Source organism: Dreissena polymorpha, chromosome 3 (assembly GCF_020536995.1).
Source record: "Dreissena polymorpha isolate Duluth1 chromosome 3, UMN_Dpol_1.0, whole genome shotgun sequence".
In the NCBI taxonomy this organism is placed as follows: Eukaryota; Metazoa; Mollusca; class Bivalvia; order Myida; family Dreissenidae; genus Dreissena; species Dreissena polymorpha.
The window spans coordinates 55,527,168-55,548,215 of NC_068357.1; the positions used below are offsets into that span (position 1 = coordinate 55,527,168).

A 21,048-nucleotide genomic window follows, 5' to 3' on the forward strand; every position below is an offset into this window, starting at 1 on the left:
AGTAGGTACAGAGTGCTCTTTTAAAACAGGGAATATTGATACACTTATAGAGAAACCTTGATTTTGTTTGACAATCTCCACTTTCTTTGACTGAAAAATACACTGATCGGAAAATTGCAAGCGCCAGGGGGCTTTCGAAATTCAAGTGCCCCGGCGAGGGATCGTTAAATGGCCTGTGGAAAGCCCTGGTTCAACTTGTGAACGGGCATTTTCAAATCATTGTCTGCATGCTGTTAAGGATTTTCAAGGATTCAAATATTTCTATGTTATGGATACCATTTCTAAATTCTTAAGATGGAAAATGATATCACCTGATATTATTGGTACTTTACAATGAATTGAGCTGTACATCGTCCATAGTTAATTGGAAGGTTTACTGGGATTTTGCTTTTCGTAATCATTACATAGGGATAATCATATACTATAGAGCTCTAAAAACATCAAAAATTACCAAAGTGGACCTTTAGCAAAAGGGCAATGCAGGCCTAGACACTAACTTTTTTTTCAACTAGCCCATTCGGGCTAGTAAATGCAGAACCTACTAGCCCTGACCAATCTTTCATGTGCCCTGACCCAATTATTATCAAAACATTTATATTTATCATTCAACTTGTATTTTCTTAATTGAAATGTAACTTTATGTTAATGTCGAATGTGAAACCATCATCGATCCTGGGCGCTTCCGGCTTTTAGTTTAAAGCGTATTTTATCGAGAAAACGTGTCTCTTTGAGGAAACCAATCAGAAGCCGTATCAAGCAGAATTCTGTTTAAAAATAGGTACTGACGTGTTTTCTCGATAAAAAATACCTTCCAAATTTATTTTGAGATATGATACATTAAAAAGCGTTTGTTGTCTCCGACTTCACTCTGGGATTTAATTGTCATCTGATTGTACTGTATTAAGATTTATACATCTTTGAAAAGCTTATTTAAAATGCAGTTTACTGATAAAGAACACATAATCCCGCCCAGAATACACACGACCAGTCGGGCATGTTCCTGGGACATTGGCTAGCCCAGACGTACGTACGTACAGTCAGTGAATGCCGTTCGGACGTACCTTAGTGTCGAGCCCTGCAATGTTTTTTTAATCTGAGATTATATTAATAATATTTGGCAATTGTGTAGCACTATTCAAATTAATGTTTTTTTTTTTTTCAGTTATTTATTGATTGAAAGTTTACCCTTGCATTTTATTTTAAGCAGATAAAATTGTTAGCTCATTTTCAATGATGACATTTGTGTTTATCACAGGGCCCACACTGGTGTAGATATATAGTTTGTATAAAATGGCTTTAACAGGTTGTTTTTTTAATCTTAAAATTAGCATCAAATTAATCGGTTTCTGCAATGGATTTATCTGACTGAGCAAATATCCAAAAAACAAGACAGCAATTTTTTCCTTCTTAAAGGGTGATTATACAATTTTTATATACGTTAAGTTGTAATATATTGATACAAATATGTTACAATAACACAAAATAGGCAAGAAAAATTATACATTGAAGATGAATTACATAAAATGCAGCTAAGACAAATTAGCACCCGAGCCGATTGTGACGAAGATATTTTGTACATATTTCCTACAATAACCGAAGCATTCGTCTTTTAATTAGGATCGGAGTTAGTGTTCGTGTGTGGTAAGAATAAATTTCGTTGCATGAAAATTAAAATGATCCGTATAACTAAATTTAGATTCACATCGTAATCATGATTTAGCCCACTTTTGTACTGGGAAAAATCAGGTTAAAGTTTCTGTGGAGTTGAAATTCAGGTCCTTCACAAACACTTGTACAACCAATTAATACATGATAGTCATGATACCTAGTGTTACATGTAACTTTATTTGTGAGCTAAACTGTGAAATGGATTGTTCAAAGCTGTCAATACACCCACTGTTTATCTTTTTGCCTAGTGGTCTCTAAAACACCACACTATGTTACATGTTGTGTACTAGTGCAAGATGGGTCACTGATTATCCCAAGTGCGAGATACGTGTACTGGTCACTCAAGTGTGTAAGAATAATAGCAGATAATGTAGTAGCTCCTTAGAACATTTTCCAAACTTTATAACACTAGTCAAGTCAGGGACAACTTGAAACTAGTTCAGGTAAGTTTCTGTCTATAAGTGGGTTTGGCTAAATGAGGAAGTAAACTAAAATACCTGGATTATGTAACTTGATGGTAAAACTAGTTTTGCTGGAAAGTTTCTTTGTGGATATTTTAACCCTTTCAGTGCGGGAACCGAATTTTGAAGGCCTTTGCAAACAGCTTGGATCCAGATGAGACGCCACAGAACGTGGCGTCTCATCAGGATCCAAACTGTTTGCTATTCTGATAGTATTTTTTGAAAAAAATCGAAGAAAATGCTAATTTTACAAATTCAGCAGACGACATTTTAGCAGACGACAAATTTCCCAGCATGCAAAGGGTTAACCCTGTTTTATAAAGAGGTCTATGCAAAAAACACGATGAGATTGAGGAAAAAATTGAGTCTCCGTCTTATAGTCAATCTGCCTAATTATCAAGAAAGTATGGTATTAAATTAATTAGATTATGTGAGTATTAATATATTCAAGTGATGTTACTTATTTTCTATGTGTTTCAGACTATTCAAGCAGTTAATCAACCATGGTGCTGTCATGTCGGTTTTACGGGAACAGATTCCCCGAAGTGGAGGATGTAGTGATGGTAAATGTGCGGTCAATAGCCGAGATGGGAGCCTACGTTCACCTTTTGGAGTATAATAACATTGAAGGGATGATATTGTTATCAGAGTTGTCACGTCGCCGTATCCGTTCAATCAACAAACTTATACGAGTTGGCAGAAACGAATGTGTCGTCGTAATTCGTGTGGATAAAGATAAAGGTGTGACAATTATATTGATAGAAATAGCATGTGTTGAAAAGTTTACCTTTGCTTTGGTGCACAATGATGCTACTGTCCAAATTCTTTAATGGCTCAGTCATAGTGTCGATTATAACGTCATTCCATTTTTAGCTCAGCTATTTTCGAAGAAAACCCGCAATATTGCCAGTTTGGCCTTCCTTACTTACTTCCATACCTCCGTCACACTTATGCTACCGTTTCTCATAGTGCCTTCTATACTTAAAGTTTACCAATTGCTTTCATATTTGGCATGTACAGGGCTAGCGCTGGCTCAAAATATCTTTGAGCCACCCAGATCTAGGGGGGTCCGGGGGCATGCCCCCCCCCCCCCCCCCCCCCTGAAAAATATTTGGATCCTAGATTGTCTGTGTTGCGTTTTAAGGCCTATTGCCAACCAGTTTTTTCATCTTCAAAATCTTACCTTTAGACTTTGCATGTTTCGTCACCGAGTCTTTTTTCAGGATATTGCAACCTACAGTGAACGTGTTGGAATTCTGCACCTTAATGCATAGGTCACAGTACATTGATTTTGATTCATTCTCAAAACGAAGCCAATTATTATCAACTTTTTATGACTATTAGAATACTCTAATTTTTGTGTTTTAATTTTTTTGTTTGTTTGTTCAGACTGGCATGTATTTGCCCCGACCCTGGATCGAACATGAGACCTCTGCATTTTAACGCAAGCGCCTTAAAGAAGCCATGTTAGCGACTGTACGGACAAAGTGGTCACTTCCATTTATATTGTAGACTATATGAACTACTCTTCCAATGTGTTACAAATTCGTAACTTTAATTAAACTTTAATTGCAATTAAACCGTGCGTGTTTTTCACGTTTTCCTTTGATTAAAATACGCCGCTGTTAGTTAGCATAGTGTGTGAGTAAAACGATCAAATTAATTAATTATCACCTTTCATTTCAACCGAAAATCGGCAGAAAGTTGTAACATCAACGACATAGAACTAATTATTTAATTATCACTCTTTCATTTAGATCGATAGTCAGCTTGGAAATAATTAATTTATTGTCACGCTTATTTTTATTTTTAATCTTATGATACGACATTTGCGACCGGCCGCTATTTTGTTTGCAGACGACAATATTAACTGTGTATTCAAAGCTCCACCCATTTTTACGTTTCATTCAACAACGTCATTTCATGTGTACGCGAGCTCAGTTTTCATTGGGCAGCTACCATGTGCACTTCAATAACAATAAGGTCAAGCGATGTTTCGATACAGGTTCAGACCGGTTTTCGTTCACTGTCCAAATTGCGAATACTTTCATTGAAACAAAGAGATAAATATAGAAAACCAGTTTCGGGTTAAAATGGCGGCTGTTTTTAATGAAATTTTATGAGATTTTAGCATTTTCGCAAATCGGATTTTTCTCGAGCCAAATTCTCAATATTTTCGCAAATGGCTAAAGTGGCGAACGACAGCGCGAGCCCTGCATGTAGGTACTTTGCATGGACCTCTACCTTTTGATGATGTTGGAGGTCACTGGGGTCAAGGTCACCGGGGCTAATAATAGACTTCCTTCTGTCACACTTTTGCTAACGTTTCTCATAGCGCCTTCAATACTTTACCAATCGCGTTCATATTTGGCATGTAGGTACCTTGCATGGACCTCTACCTTTTGATGAGGTTTGAGGTCACTGGGGTCAAGGTCACCGAGGCTAATAATAGATTTTTTTTAGGTGTTTATAAACAAAAACATTGACAAAGTGCATCATCGGGGAGCATCCATCAGTTTCACTGATATTCTTGTTTGTTATAAAAATTCCCCCATTTACAAAAAAATCCGCTCCTTAGGGCTGCGGACCCCTTCCCCCAAAGAAGTGTGAGGGCGCTAGTTTTGCTCATGTCGGTCTGTCCATCCACCAGATGGTTTCCGGATGATAACTAAGAACGCTTAGGCCTAGGATCATGAAACTTCATAGGTACATTGATCATGACTAGCAGATGACCCCTATCGATTTTGAGGTCACTAGGTCAAATGTCAAGGTCACGGTGACCTGAAATAGTAAAATGGTTTCCGGATGATAACTCAAGAACGCTTATGCCTAGGATCATGAAACTTCATAGGTACATGTACATTGATCATGACTCGCAGATGACCCCTAATGATTTTCAGGTCACTAGGTCAAAGGTCAAGGTCACGGTGACTCAACTTTGAAAAATGGTTTCCGGATGATAACTAAGAACGCTTACGCCTGGGATCATAAAACTTCATAGGTACATTGATCATGACTCGCAGATGACCCCTAATGACTTTTCAGGTCACTAGGTCAAAGGTCAAGGTCACAGTGCAGCGGGTTTTTTTAGAGAAAGGGGAAGACGCTGGACGCTGGGTGAAAGGGGAAAAAAAGAGTGCGAAAGAGACATATTAGGGGAAAAAATAAAAACTGTTCATTTCAGTGTCTATAACTCATCAAAAGAGGCTTGTCTCAGTCCTTTTTGTTCTTAAACACATTTAACACGTATTAAAGTCAAAGTCCTTAATTAAGTTGCAGGTGTAGATCTAATTATGGGAAATGTTTTCAACTATATTTCTGTACTGGGGCCGGGGGACGATGTCAATTTTGTGATTTCAATTTCATGATGAATGGGTTGACGATCTTGATCTGCTACAGTATTGGAAGGGAAAGGAGCAGCAGCTGCCGATTGTCTACTTTCACTTTCACAATGTTCGATGTTGATTACCTCAGAATCCTGATGGGTTATAACGGTTTTCGATGATTCTTTCTTAAAAAATGCCTCGATGCGTTCAGTATCTTCCAATTCCGAATGTTTTATTTTGTTTGTGTAAGAACGCCAATTGTGAGACATTTTTTTCTGTTTTCACGTTTATATCTTGGCTTGCACATAGCCCGGATGAAAATTCGACTGGTTTCTGGTAATTTATTGACGAAACACCCTTCTCGCGCAAGACCGGTATCCAGTTAAATAGTCACATGATTATTACGATTAGTTACCCAGTTTACATATCGTTATTTAAGAGCTATATTTAGAATAACTGGGATTCCCAGATTTTTTGTGTTCGTCTGGAGAGAGAGAAAGATCGTTGTACATGGTGCAAATTGGATAATTGTCGAATGCCCAAAGGAAAAATAAACATTTCTTTGAGAGGAAATATTATATTTTGGTGAAAAATGATATTTTTGGTGGGAAATTGTATTTTGAGGGGAAAAATTCTGGTAGGGGAAGACGCCGAATATCGGCGTCACTTTCTTAGTAAAAAAAACCCCTGCAGTGACTTGACACAGTAAAATGGTTTCCAGATGATAACACAAGAAAGCTTACGCCTAGGATCATGAAACTTCATAGGTACATTGATCATGACTCGCAGATGACCCCTACAGATTTTAAGGTCACTAGGTCAAATGTCAAGGTCATGGTGACCCGAAATAGTAAAATGGTTTCCGGATGATAACTCAAGAACGCTTATGCCTAGGATCATGAAACCTCATAGGTACATTGATCATGACTCGCAGATGACCCCTAATGATTTTCAGGTCACTAGGTCAAAGGTCAAAGTCACGGTGACTCAACTTAGAAAAATGGTTTTCGGACGATAACTAAGAACGCTTATGCCTGAGATCATGAAACTTCATAGGTACATTGATCATGACTCGCAGATGACCCCTATTGACTTTTCAGGTCACTAGGTCAAAGGTCAAGGTCACAGTGACTTGACACAGTAAAATGGTTTCCGGATGATAACACAAGAAAGCTTACGCCTAGGATCATGAAACTTCATAGGTACATTGATCATGACTCGCAGATGACCCCTATTGATTTTCAGGTCACTAGGTCAAAGGTCAAGGTCACAGTGCCAAAAAACGTATTCACGCAATGGCTGCCACTACAACTGACAGCCCATATAGGGGGCATGCATGTTTTACAAACAGCCCTTGTATTACTTTTACCATAAAATTGTCAATTATGGGCTTTTTGTAGTTGCATAATTATGATGAATAAAATACCATGTTTGTATGCAAGGACCTTTTTTTTTGTTATCCTGCCCCTTATTATTCCAAATATTAATTTTGTGTAACTTTATTTGGTGTTGTTGACAGGTTATATCGATCTTTCCAAGCGCAGAGTGTCTCCAGAGGAGGTTGTGAAGTGTGAGGAAAGGTTTGCAAAAGCTAAAGCAGTAAGTCCGACTGTGTTTCTGGCCAAATTGGAAAATACAGTCAGAACTGTCCAAATGGTCGTTTGAGAATAATGGTCAATTGCAGACTACGGTCAGTCTTGATCCTCCCCTGACAAAATTCAGTCTATATTACACTTGAGAATAACGGTCTATTGTTCATAACGGCCAATGGCCAGTGTATTTCACTCGGAAAGTCATGTTTGAACTGAAAACAAAGGTCACGCGTCAGTACGTTCGAGGCGCGAAATGTAGAACACAAAGGAAACCGGTGCATGTAACAATACGATTGTGTATAAGAAGCAATTATCAGCTGCATTCATAACGACAAAGCATGAGCACATGACAAAGTCAATAGATCTTTATCATTGATAAGGTGTTAAAAAACAACACTAAGCTGGCAAGTGTTGTTATAAGAAGGTGATAAAAAGGACTAGTTATCATCTGTTCAGGAAAAATATACATTGAATACATTGAAATTGCAACTTTTAAAACACACTGAATATTTGTATGCCCCTGGTAGGGTGGCATATATCATTTGAACTGTCTGTCCGTCCGTCCCTCCGTCGGTAAACTTTAACATTGGCCATAACTTTTGCAATATCGAAGATAGCAACTTGATATTTGGCATGCATGTGTATCTCATTAAGCTTCTTATTTTGAGTGCTGAAAGGTCAAGGTCATCCTTCAAGGTCAAAGGTCAAAAAACAAAGTCCAAGGGAAGTAACAAGCTTTAAAGGCAAATTATTTCTATTTTATATCAATAGGCAGGTACAGATTAATTTCACAAGGCAAGTAATATTTTTTTAAAGGAAATAATAAAAAACAAATTTTAAGGTCAAGGTCAAAAAATGCAATTCAAGGGAAGTAATAAGCTATAAAAGGGAGATAATTTCTAAACCTGCCAAATGATATATTGGAATTTTATTTCAAAGCAGGGCAACAGGGGGCATTGTGTTTCTGACGAACACATCTCTTGTTAACAAGATTTTGGCATCTTTTTTTCTTTGAATTAGAATGATACAATTATACCGTACTTTCGGTTTATGATAGCGAATCTGCTTTTATATTTGTTTGGACGTGACGTCAATGACACATGACAATCTTTACTTAAAAATACATCCCAATGAATGTTATACGAACTTTTGGATTTGTTTTACGCTGTGTGCGAATGACTGAGTGGGGTAACAATGTGACAATACTACCAACTGACCAACCATCTAGAAAGTGGTGATCTGAGAGTAGCGGTCACACGTTCCCTTGACTGACAGCTGTTTGCAGTTTTGACTGTTAATACATCAATAATATAATAAAATAATAAATAATTAATACATTGGTTAATGGCAAAGTTTGTTGGTCTGAAAAAAAAACCCACTTAACCCCATTCCCCACTCACAGGCAAAGTGCAAATGGCTTTTGTGTCCAGCATAATACCTGAACAGCCTGCGAGTAACTCGCAGTATGTTCAGGTTTTATTCTTTTTGCTGTCCATCAGTATCTTAAGGTTGGAAATAAATCCTTCTAACTTGATTCATAAAAAAAAATATTAATAAGATTTTCTAAGGAACTACTAACTCGTTAAAAGTGCATTTATAAGCGGTAAAAGGTTAAAAGAAATGAAACCTAATGTTTGTTATGTGTTACTTCTGCATACAGTATGCAATGATAAATACCATGTGCTCACGATCAACTTGGCAGGCATTTTAATATACAGCGCAAAAAACGAACATGCTTATTTCGTTTAACAAGATTTGACGTACATGTATTGGAGAACGAATTTCATGCGTTCTTTGAGTGCCCCCAGAACACTGACATACGAACAGGTTATTTGTATAATTGGTATAACGGCCAAAGAAACGAAACATCATTTAATATCCTAATGAGCAGAACTGATATTTCTGTAATAAAACAATTAACATTTTATGTTACGAAATTAATGAATATCATTGGGAATATAAATTTACCTTGATTTTAAACTTGGTTATGTAATAATCTTTGTTGTATAATAGTTTCATAGACTCTTTTGTCACAAAATGCAGAAAAATAATATTTTTGAGTCTATCATATATTAATGATGGAACTATATACATGTATGCACTGGTAACACGGATTTGTATCATTTTGAAAATGTGTATTTGTTAAAACAACAGTGTAAAACAACCATTTTTAGCTCAGCTGTTTTCGGAAAAAAACCAAGGTATTGTCATAGCCAGCTCGTTGTGTCCGCCGTCTGTGTCAAGGTTTGTAAAGGTTTTTAACATTGGCTCTAAAATCAAAGTCCTTCCACCTACAACTTTGAAACTTCATATGTAGATGCACCTTGATGAGTTCTACACGCCACACTCATTTTTGGGTCACTAGGTCAAAGGTCAAAGTCACTGTGACCTCTAAAAAAAATGCTGTATTTTGGGCCGGAGGCCTTTATTTTCATGATATCTAATAAAACTTCTTGCACAAACCAATGAAAATATTCAATTACGTGCATTCTTGATTGAAATGTTAAGTTTATGTGCTTATTTGATCTGTTCACTTTCGTTATAATGCACTTTTGGAACATCGATGCAATTTTCTTTTTATGTCCCCCCCCACTATAGTAGTGGGGGACATATTGTTTTTGCCCTGTCTGTCTGTTGGTCTGTTTGCGCCAACTTTAACATTTTGCAATAACTTTTGCTATATTGAAGATGGCAACTTCATATTTGGCATGCATGTGTATCTCATGAAGCTGCACATTTTGAGTGGTGAAAGGTCAAAGTCATCCTTCAAGGTCAGAGGTCAAATATATGTGGCCCAAATCGCTTATTTTATGAATACTTTTGCAATATTGAAGATAGCAACTTGATATTTGGCATGCATGTGTATCTCATGGAGCTGCACATTTTGAGTGGTGAAAGGTCAAGGTCATCCTTCACAAGGTCAAGGTCATCCTCCAAGGTCAAACGTCATATAGGGGGACATTGTGTTTCACAAACGCATCTTGTCTTCTTGGGAAATTTGTTGTATTTTCTCAATTGGGAAAGTAACCCTATTCCTTTATAAAGCAAGCAAAATATTGCTGGCCTGCTATTGTGTATTGAACGGTACTTTTCATTTCTCAGGTTAACAGCATTCTTCGTCACGTTGGGGAGCTGCTAGGCTACAAGAATGATTCCCAGCTCGAGGAGCTCTACAAGAAAACAGCCTGGCAGTTTGACGAGAAGTTGAAAAAGCCTGTGGCCTGTTATGAAATCTTCAAACACGCTGTCACGTATGTATCATGTCTGAATCATGGTTGTTACTGCTAAGTATAAAGCATTTAACCTTGAACATGTAACTTCTAATTACCCCAATGAGAGTTCTGGAAAATATAATGATGGTATGATCCATCTGTGTGTCTGTCTGCTCCATGTTTTGTGAGTATTTATGGAAAAATGTTGACGTAAATAAAATGATATGTCATATAGAAATAGGGCTATTAAGAATAGTAAAAATTTGAGACATAAAGACTTATAAATTCAATAATTAATAATTAAAATACAATTACACAACAACAGCTTCATCGTTAGTATTATTCTTATGTTTTTAACTGTAGGCCACTTTATTAAATTTGATAAAGATAGTACAAGAAACAATGATAAACATATCCCTTTAATTGTTCATTAAAAGATGCAAATGATTAGCCCCTGTCAGACTGTCCACATACGTGTAAATAATCTCGAACAAATGTGGAGTTTATATTTAATATTGCCTAGGATAATCGAGATATCGAGTGAACAATGCTTTTTATGCCCCTCTTCGAAGAGGTGGTTTCCGGATGATAACTCAAGAACGCTTAGGCCTAGGATCATGAAACTTCATAGGTACATTGATCATGACTCGCAGATGACCCCTATTGATTTTGAGGTCACTAGGTAAAAATTCAAGGATACTGTGACCCGAAATAATAAAATGGTTTCCGGATGATAATTCAAGAACGCTTATGCCTAGGATCATGAAACTTGATAGGTAGATTGATCATGACTCGCAGATGACCCCTATTGATTTTCAGGTCACTAGGTCAAAGGTCAAGGTCACAGTGACCCGAAATAGTAAAATGGTTTCCTAATGATTACTCAATAACGCTTATGCCTAGGATCATGAAACTTGATAGGTACATTGATCATGACTCGCAGATGACCTCTATTTTGTGTTTAGGTCCACTTTATTCCTTAAGTATCAAAGCTATTGCTTTCATACTTGCAACACTTACTATCTATCATAAGGGGACTGTGCAGGCCAAGTTATGTTACTCTGACTGGCATTTTGACAGAATTATGTGCCCTTTTTATTCTTAGAAAATTGAAAATTTGGTTAAGTTTTGTGTTTAGGTCCACTTTATTCCTTAAGTATCAAAGCTATCGCTTTCATACTTGCAACACTTACTAACTATCTTAAGGGGACTGTGCAGGCAATGTTATGTAACTCTGACTGGCATTTTGACGGAATTATGGGCCCTTTATTATTATACTTAGGAATTGAAAATTTGATTAAGTTTTGTGTTTTGGTCCACATTACCCCTAAAGTATCATAGATATTGCTTTCATACTTGGAACACTCTCAAACTATCATTAACGGACAGTATAGAACAAGTTGCATAACTCTGGTTGTCATTTTGACAGAATTATGGCCCTTTTTTTACTTAGTAACTTTGAATATATGGTTAAATTTTGTGTTTAGATCCACTTTACTTCTAAAGTATCAAGGTTTTTGCTTTAAAACTTCAAATACTTTAATGCTAACATGAGGTTACTGTACCTGGCAAGTTGAATTTTACCCTAGACCTTTGAATGACCTTGACTATCAAGGTCAAATTATTAAATTTTGCTAAAATTGCCATAACTTCTTTATTATGCCCCCCTTCGAAGAAGAGGGGGTATATTTCTTTGCACATGTCGGTCGGTCGGTCTGTCGGTCCGTCCACCAGGTCGTTTCCGGATGATAACTCAAGAACGCTTAGGCCTAGGATCATGAAACTTCATAGGTGGATAGATCATGACTCGCAGATGACCCCTATTGATTTTGAGGTCACTAGGTCAAAGGTCAAGGTCATGGTGACCCGAAATAGTAAAATGGTTTCCGGATGATAACTCAAGAACACATATGCCTAGGATCATGAAACTTCATAGGTAGATTGATCATGACTTGCAGATGACCCCTATTGATTTTGAGGTCACTAGGTCAAGGTCACGGTGACCCGAAATAGTAAAATGGTTTCGGGATGATAACTCAAGAAAGCATGTGCCTAGGATCATGAAACTTCATAGGTAGATAGATCATGACTGGCAGATGACCCCTATTGATTTTCAGGTCACTAGGTCAAAGGTCAAGGTCACGGTGACCCGAAATACTAAAATGGTTTCCGGATGATAACTCAGGAACACATATGCCTAGGATCATGAAACTACATGGGTAGATTGATCATGACTCGCAGATGACCCCTATAGATTTTGAGGTCACTAGGTCAATTGTCAAGGTCACGGTGACCCGAAATAGTAAAATGGTTTCCGGATGATAACTCAAGAACACTTACGCCTAGCTAGTATCATGAAACTTCATAGGTACATTGATCATGACTCGCAGATGACCCATATTGATTTTCAGGTCACTAGGTCAAAGGTCAAGGTCATGGTGACCTGAAACAGTAAAATTGTTTCCAGATGATAACTCAAGAACGCTTTTGACTAGGATCATGACACTTCACAGGTACATTGATCATGACTCGCAGATGACTCCTTTTGATTTTCAGGTCACTAAGTCAAAGGTCAAGGTCACAGTGCCAAAAAACGTATTCACACAATGGCTGCCACAACGGACAGCCCATATGGGGGGCATGCATGTTTTACAAGCAGCTCTTGTTTATGATTAGACTTGATTGATACTTTGACAAAACAACTCTTACCTGACATACCACAATACACAATAGACTCCACCCAAACCATCCACCACGCCCCCCCCCCCCGCACACAGAATCCCCCCCCGCCCCCCGGCCCCCAAAAATTGTTTCCTTTTGTTTTTTCATTTTTTTTTTCATTTATTTTAAAGATCATCTAATAAACAAATACCGTCCAACCATCCCACCCAAGAATACCCCCCCCCCCCCCCCCCCCCCAAAAAAAAATAAATTGTTTTTGCATATTTTTGCATTTTTTGAAGATAATGTAATAAATGACCATAAATAATGTGACATATGAAACAAAATTAATAGAACCATTTTGGTATCTTGGTCAATATCTCATGCTTTTTCTGCTGCATGACTATTGAACTTACTGGGGCAAATGCCTTTGTGGCTTAACCCTATACCACTTAGATACTTATTTTGACCCATATGTAGTCGCTAAGAAAGTTAAATTTAATTGGATACCTTTCTTATTAAATTCAAGTTTTAAAGGCTTCATTTCCAACCTTTAGATACTGATGAGCAGCAAACAGCATAAAACCTGAACAGACTGTGAGTTACTCGCAAGCTGTTCTGGTTTTATGCTGTTTGCAAAAGCCATTTCCACTTGGCTTCTTTTGGGGGAAAGGGTTAATTCCCGTGTGAAGTTGTCACAAATTGTCTACAGTGTCTTACAATCTTTGAGTTGTTTCCCATTGTTTACTGCAGCAATCCGGAGCTGTTAGACGAGTGTGACATCGACCAAAAAGTTAAAGATGTCATGTTAGAAAATATTAAACGCAGACTTACTCCGCAGTCTGTGAAAATCCGATCGGGTAAGAGCTTGTCATTAATTTTGAAGTAAACATCAAATTTGATAAAAATATTTCAGCCCCCATTTTGTACAGAAGCTGGGATGCATATAGCCTTTAGCCATTCTATCAGCATAGTCATATCAGCCTTACCTTATCTTGACATTGACCTTTTTCAAAGGTCTTTTTGACCCAAAATGGTGCTTTTTGTCTTACATCGTTAATATTCTCTAGAAAGCTTTGATACATGTGTTGACTTTTAACTCTCTTAACATACCTACATCACCTGACATCATGATTTCCTTGACATTGACCTACTTTTTGAATGAAGGTCAAAATTCTTGGCTAGATGAGATTTACTGTGAACATATCACCAATACTACTTACTTATAAGCATTGACACATGTACTTCCATTCCAACTAAGCACATTTACATCACCTTGCCACATTTTGACATTGACATGGCTACAGTAACTTCTGTTTGTCTACAACTTTTTATGCCCCCAGTAGGGTGGCATATAGCAGTTGAACTGTCCGTCAGTCAGTCCGTCCGAAAACTTTAACATTGGCCATAACTTTTGCAATATTGAAGATAGCAACTTGATATTTGGCATGCATGTGTATCTCATGAAGCTGCACATTTTGAGTGTTGAAAGGTCAAGGTCATCCTTCAAGGTCAAAAGTCAAAAAATACAATCCAAGGGAAGTAATTAGCTTTAAAAGGGAGATAATTTCTAAACCTGCCAAATGATATATTGAAATTTTATTTCAAAGCGGTGCAATAGGGGGCATTGTGTTTCTGACAAACACATCTCTTGTTCTTCTTAAAAAGCCTTTAAATTATAAAAATTAGAAGTATGCGCCATATTTTTGCAAAAATGTGTGCACAAAATTGATTTAGGGGAAGCTCTGTATCATATTGTGTTTTGAAGTAACATTTTGGTAACCCAATTTGAATTATGTTATATTGGCTTCTTTCTCTGCATCAAATTGTTCAAGTATTTGGATGCAATAGCCATTGGAAAAGGGTGTTTGGTTGTTTGTAGTATACCCTCTCCATCGGTAAATCATGAAGTGTATGCTTCCATCCATGCATGCATTCTCTCCAGTCGAAAGTGGTGTTTGTAGATTCATGACCTTCAGATACATTTCAACTTATTTTGATGACAATATTATGGTTATAATATATAAGTGGAATATTATTGTGATTTTCATGATGTTTTGCAGATATTGAAGTAGCCTGCACGAATTATGAAGGCGTAGATGCAGTGAAACGAGCCTTACGGAAAGGATTAGAATTATCTACTGAAAATATGCCTATTAAAGTAAGAGTTATTCATTGTACATCCAAAATGTGTTTCATCATATGAGCTTATTTTTAAAAATCCAAGTAAAAATATCTGCTTCTAAGAAACAGACACAATGTGTTCTTAAATAGTTTTGATAATTTGGAAGTCTTGTAAAATGTAGTTATTGTCCCCTACCCGTTTCACCTGAGGGAACTTATGGTTTTCGCTCTGTGTGTCCGTCTGCCGGTCAGTCCGTTGGTCTGTCAGTCTGTCACACTTTTCTGGATCCTGCGATAACTTTGAAAGTTCTTCATATTTTTTCATGAAACTTGAAACAAAGACAGATGGCAATATAGAGATTATGCACGTCATTTCATTTTGTTCCTACATCAAGAATTCTGGTTGCTATGGCAACAAATAGACTAGAAATACTCCTGAAAATGGTGGATCCTGCACACTTTTCTGGATCCTGCGATAACTTTAAAAGTTCTTAATATTTGTTCTTGAAACTTGCAACATGGATAGATGGCAATATGGACATTATGCACGTCATTTCATTTTGTTCCTACATCAAAAATTGTGGTTGTTATGGCAACCAAAAAATAAGAAAAATCTGAAAATGGTGGAATTTCTGGCAATGGTGGAGCCGGTAGGGGACCATATTGCCTGGCAATAGCCTTGTTTATTTTAGCTTACTTTGATGGTCTTTCCCAACTGCAATCTGCTTATGCTAATCAGGGACAACAATTGTGTCCCTTATAAGCCTGAGCCAACTTCAAAGGCTTATCAAGGAGTACATTTTATGCACCTGCATTAATTCTTGTTGTACAGGAACATGACTCTTAATCATCTTTATCCATTGTGTTACTTTCAGATCAATCTCATAGCTCCTCCATTATATGTGGTGACAACGCAGACCCTAGAGAGAGCTGACGGGCTGGTAGCTCTAAACAAGGCCCTAGACGCTATCAAGGCCAGTATAGAAGAGGCAGGGGGCATGTTCAACATTCAGCTCCAGGTAATGGGATTGCAAAATTGGTTTTTAAGGGCGTTTTTATGTTGTTTTTGTGCACAATTAAATAGCAGCCTTTTTAACATTTAAATACATTTTAGATTGGCACTTCAATCCTGCAAAGGTGCGATTTTGTTATTGGCGTCGCTCTGGAGAGGGGCAAATAGAATGTAATGCATTTTTTTTTTCACTTATGGGAGATGAAGCTATTTTACGGATCAATGTATATATTTTTGTTTCAAGAATATCTTGCATAGTGGTGTTTTTTTTGTGTTAATTTGTGTAAATAAGTACTGCATTTGTGCCTATTACATTTATTACAACATTTATTGCCAATAATGCAAAGCTAATTGTTTTAATTAATAACTGATCCACAACTGATCACAGGGGAAAGATCGCAGGGACTGGGCAAATAAGTGAAACGTTCTGGTTTTGTATAAAAACAAAACATAATCAAAATATATTTATTCTGTGGTTTTTCTAATTTGCTTATTTAGTGGAGAATCAATGTAGTACGATATTTGACGACCTATCGCGCAAGCAAGTTTATTGGAAGGGGTAGTGGTACGAAAACGTACAATGTATTAGTTTATTAATAGACAAATAAAATAGACAAATAATAACAATAGCTATACACAACTTCACCAAATAGCGGTACATAAATGATGTCAGCTGGAATAGCTCAGTTGGGAGAGCGTTAGACTGAAGTTGTTTACGCAACAATCATCTAAAGGCCCCCGTTTCAATCCCGGGTTCCGGCATGAACGGAACAGTTCGGCGGCTGACTTTTTATTTCAGTCAGGTCAATAAATATAATAAAGCTTTATTTTATGTAGACATTTTAAAATCCATTTTACTACAATTGGACATTTTTATTAAAATGAATGGATGCCGCGTGGTAACAACGTTAATTAAAATTTCTTACATCACTTAAATATCTTATATATAAAAATATACACGTGTTTTTATATTAACAAATAAATGCAAACAACACATCTATTATCCATGTATTTTTATGATTGTCTATCATAGGCCTTTCCCTACCACATATAGAGCGCGAAGCGCGACACGTATTATTGATTGTAACAATGAGTTGCGATAAAGGAAGCAGTCGCTTATCAAGGAGGAGCTGTATCCCAGCAAACCGTTTCCCTAGAGTCAAGCACTCCTCAGAGTTGTTTTTTTAAGAACCACATAAAGAGCGCGGCACGTATTACTATCCAGGTGGTATGGGCCCTTTACGTCCATAGTTATCTTCCTTAGAATTTGAGAAATTTTGATAGCGTTGTTTGAAGTCCAAAATTTTCATCCGATTGTTCCCAAACTTGCACAGGTTTTTTTTATCAATGAGGACCCAACCCAAACTCTATATGAGCTATATCGGGCCATAAGTCCAGAATTATGTCTCTTTGAATATAAAAATAAAAGTGAAAAACTGCTTGGTTAGGTGATTATGTCAACATTTTTCATCAGATTCTTTCCAAACTTACAGTGTCTTCATATCAATGAGCATTTTTACCTCATTTAAAATATGAAACATCGGGACAATAAGTCCAGAATTTTTTTCTATTAAATTTGACAAAATAAACAATTTCCACTTGTTTAAAAGATTTCACAACTTTCGTCTGACTCTTTCCAAACTTGTTAAGTGTTTTTATATCAGTATTACTCGAACCCTATTGAAAATGATGAATACCGGAGCAATAAATCTATTATGATCTTTTACTGAATTTCAAAGTATTGTGAAATGCAGCTTCTTTATTCAATTTACAGTTTTCATTTAATTTTTTTTCAAACTTTTACAGTGTTTTCATATCAATGAGTACTTAACCCCTATCGTAAATGAGCAACGTAAGAATAAGTTCAGAATCATCTCCCCTTGAAGTTGAGAAAAATATGAAATTATGCTTACAAGATGAAGCAGATTTTTTAAAACCTACACAGTTCTGTTCCATTAATGAAAACTGCACATGGATGCCAGTAAAAAAAGGAAACCAATGTAAATAAAATGAACTATGAAATATTTGGGGGTTATAACACAAAATCATAGATAATGGTTATTTGGGGGTTATAACACAACATCATAAATAATGGTTATATGGGGGTTATAACACAAAATCATAGATAATGGTTATACCAGTATCTTTCTCTATTTTGTTTAAAATAAGCGGCAAATATTTTAATATTTACAGTAGAAAAAAAATCGTTCCATGTAAATTCATTGAGTGCCTTTTACACTGAAATTCCCGACGCCCTTTGATGCTTTGCATCAATACTTATCTTGTTTATTATGTTATGCATGACTTGGCCTTGTATGGAAAATCATGGACTTTTGAATATTGCACCACACAAAATAGTGTAAAATCATTAAAATTCATAGGGTACCAAAAATAACTCAAGTTCTTCTACAAATATATTCATGCGGTCTTAAAACTTGCTCAGTATCAATTTTGAAAAAATATTACTTAAAAGACATAAGTGTTATGCCCTATCTGAAAAAAGTCCAGATTAATTATGATAGATGTTAATTTTATTAGACATTTGCACTGGTTAACCAGGTTTTCCGAAGGAAAAAACTGGTTATTAGATTGGCGAATGCGGGCGGGCTGGCTGGCGGGCTGGCGGAACAAGCTTGTCCGGGCCATAACTATGTCGTTCATTGTCAGATTTTAAAATCATTTGGCACATTTGTTCACCATCATTGGACGGTGTGTCGCGCGAAATAATTACGTTGATATCTCCAAGGTCAAGGTCACACTTTGAGTTCAAAGGTCAAAAATGGCCATATATGAGCTTGTCCTGGCCATAACTATGTCATTCATTGTGAGATTTTAAAATCATTTGGCACATTTGTTCACCATCATGGGACGGTGTGTCGCACGAAAGAATCACGTCAATATCTCCAATGTCAAGGTCGCCACGACTAAAAATAGATTTTTTTAAAAAACAAACTTACAAAGGGGGTTAATTTTGTTTGTTCATTTCAAAAGTTCAGTTTGAGTTTTCTCCGTTTATCAGATTTTTTTTTCACAATGAAAACCTGGTTTTGTGACAATTTTGTCCCTTGTTGATGTATTGAATTGAAACAAGTATTTTGGATATTGTTCCTCATTATAGTCATGTTTTGTGTTTGTATTTTCAGGCCAAAGTTGTGTCGGACATTGAGGAACAGGAGCTGGCAAAGAAGCTGCAAGACCTGGAGGATGAGAACCAGGAGGTGGCTGGTGATGATGACGAAGACGAGGAGAGTGAGGAAGACGGAGATGACAAAGAGGGAAAGGGCAGCGAGCCTGAAGAAGACCAGGGGGAATGAACTCTGACTGGCGAGAGAACTTGGAGAATTTACTCTGGGAATCGACACGCGACAAGGAGAAACTAGCAGAATCTTTTCGATAGGGAAAAATATGTAATTGGAAAAGTTGGGCTTTTCAACTTTGAGAAATATACATTTGTGCAACTGGTATTTTTGGTTAAGTTTGGGTAGAATTTGATTAACAATAAATTTGTTTGGAAGAGGTTTAGATCACTAACAATGGATCGACCTTAAAATTAAGTACTGCTAATAATTAATAGAAAATAAGTGCTGCTTCATTATATATCTTATATAATTATGTAAACGTGTGTTTTAAAAACATTATAGAATATGACATTAAATTCTACCTAAGTGTAAAATAGAAGTTCAATTAAAATGTAATTATACATTGTATTGTGATCTACAGTGCAATTGTTAACATTTATAGGTTACTTTTGAATCACTTAAAGCATGGAGATGGCATTTTGTGTTATTTATGTTCTTGAAAATGTAAATATTCGTGTATATGAAAGAAAATTTGTATTAAAAAGAAAAAAAAACGTATCCTTCTTTGTTGCGTTCAATCAAGTGATGGCATTAACCTGTTGCGATGGAGGTTTGAACTCCGTTCAAAGTAAATTTAGTTTCAATGCTTGTCTTGCTATAATACTTAATCCAAACCGGGAATGGTGATGTAGAACAAAATCTTCGGCGCTGTTCAAGTAATCGTCAGAACGTTAAGACTACACACAAGTTATGAAAATGTTGCTTTTTACACAAACGTTACATGCGCATTTATGTAAAATGACTTGATAATACCATACGTGGAAACTTAAATGTAATAACAAGGTCATGCGTGATATTCATTATACCCCCCTTCGAAGAAGAGGGCGTATATTGCTTAGCTCATGTCGGTCGGTCCGTCGACCAGGTGGTTGTCAGACGATAACTCAAGAACGCTTGGGCCTAGGATCATGAAACTTCATAGGTACATTGATCATGACTCGCAGATGACCCCTATTGATTTTGAGGTCACTAGGTCAAGGTCACGGTGACCCGAAATAGTAAAATGGTTTTTGAATGATAACTCAAGAACGCATACGCCTAGGATCATGAAACTTCATGGGTAGATTGATCATGACTCGCAGATAACCCCTATTGATTTTGAGGTCACTAGGTCAAAGGTCAAGGTCACGGTGACCTGAAATAGTAAAATGGTTTCCGGCTGATAACTCAAGAATGCATACGCCTAGGATCATGAAACTTCATGGGTAGATTGATCATGACTCGCAGATGACCCCTATTGATTTTGAGGTCACTAGGTCAAAGGTCACGGTGACCTGAAATAGTAAAATGGTTTTCGGATGATAACTCAAGAACGCATATGCCTAGGATCATGAATCTTCACAGGTAGATTGATCATGACTCGCAGATGACCCCTATTGATTTTGAGGTCACAAGGTCACGGTGACCCGAAATAGTAAAATGAATTTCGGATGATAACTCAAGAACGCTTTTGCCTAGGATCATGACACTTCATAGGTACATTGGTCGTGACTCGCAGATGACCCCTATTGATTTTCAGGTCACTAGGTCAAAGGTCAAGGTCACAGTGACAAAAAACGTATTCACACAATGGCTGCCACTACAACGGACAGCCCATATGGGGGGCATGCATGTTTTACAAACAGCCCTTACA

At 36.8% G+C, this 21,048-nt stretch overlaps 2 protein-coding genes across 3 annotated transcripts in view; both read left to right on the forward strand.

The window, feature by feature from the left end:
* The window catches only part of LOC127872242 (M-phase inducer phosphatase 1-like), a 24,494-nt gene extending 21,868 nt beyond the window's left edge, over positions 1-2,626 (forward strand). Inside the window, exon 3 of the mRNA XM_052415572.1 lies at positions 2,610-2,626. Coding sequence (XP_052271532.1) covers positions 2,610-2,626 — 17 coding nt within the window. The remainder of the gene's footprint in view (positions 1-2,609) is intronic.
* LOC127874245 (eukaryotic translation initiation factor 2 subunit 1-like) overlaps positions 1-19,913 on the forward strand; it is a 21,347-nt gene extending 1,434 nt beyond the window's left edge. For both annotated transcript variants that reach the window (XM_052418468.1, XM_052418469.1), the window contains exons 2-8: positions 2,610-2,870; positions 6,975-7,054; positions 10,150-10,298; positions 13,674-13,780; positions 14,984-15,081; positions 15,920-16,063; positions 19,200-19,913. In XM_052418468.1, coding sequence (XP_052274428.1) covers positions 2,633-2,870; positions 6,975-7,054; positions 10,150-10,298; positions 13,674-13,780; positions 14,984-15,081; positions 15,920-16,063; positions 19,200-19,370 — 987 coding nt within the window. In that variant the 5' untranslated portion in view covers positions 2,610-2,632 and the 3' untranslated portion in view covers positions 19,371-19,913. The remainder of the gene's footprint in view (positions 1-2,609; positions 2,871-6,974; positions 7,055-10,149; positions 10,299-13,673; positions 13,781-14,983; positions 15,082-15,919; positions 16,064-19,199) is intronic.
* Positions 19,914-21,048: the final 1,135 nt, after the last annotated feature.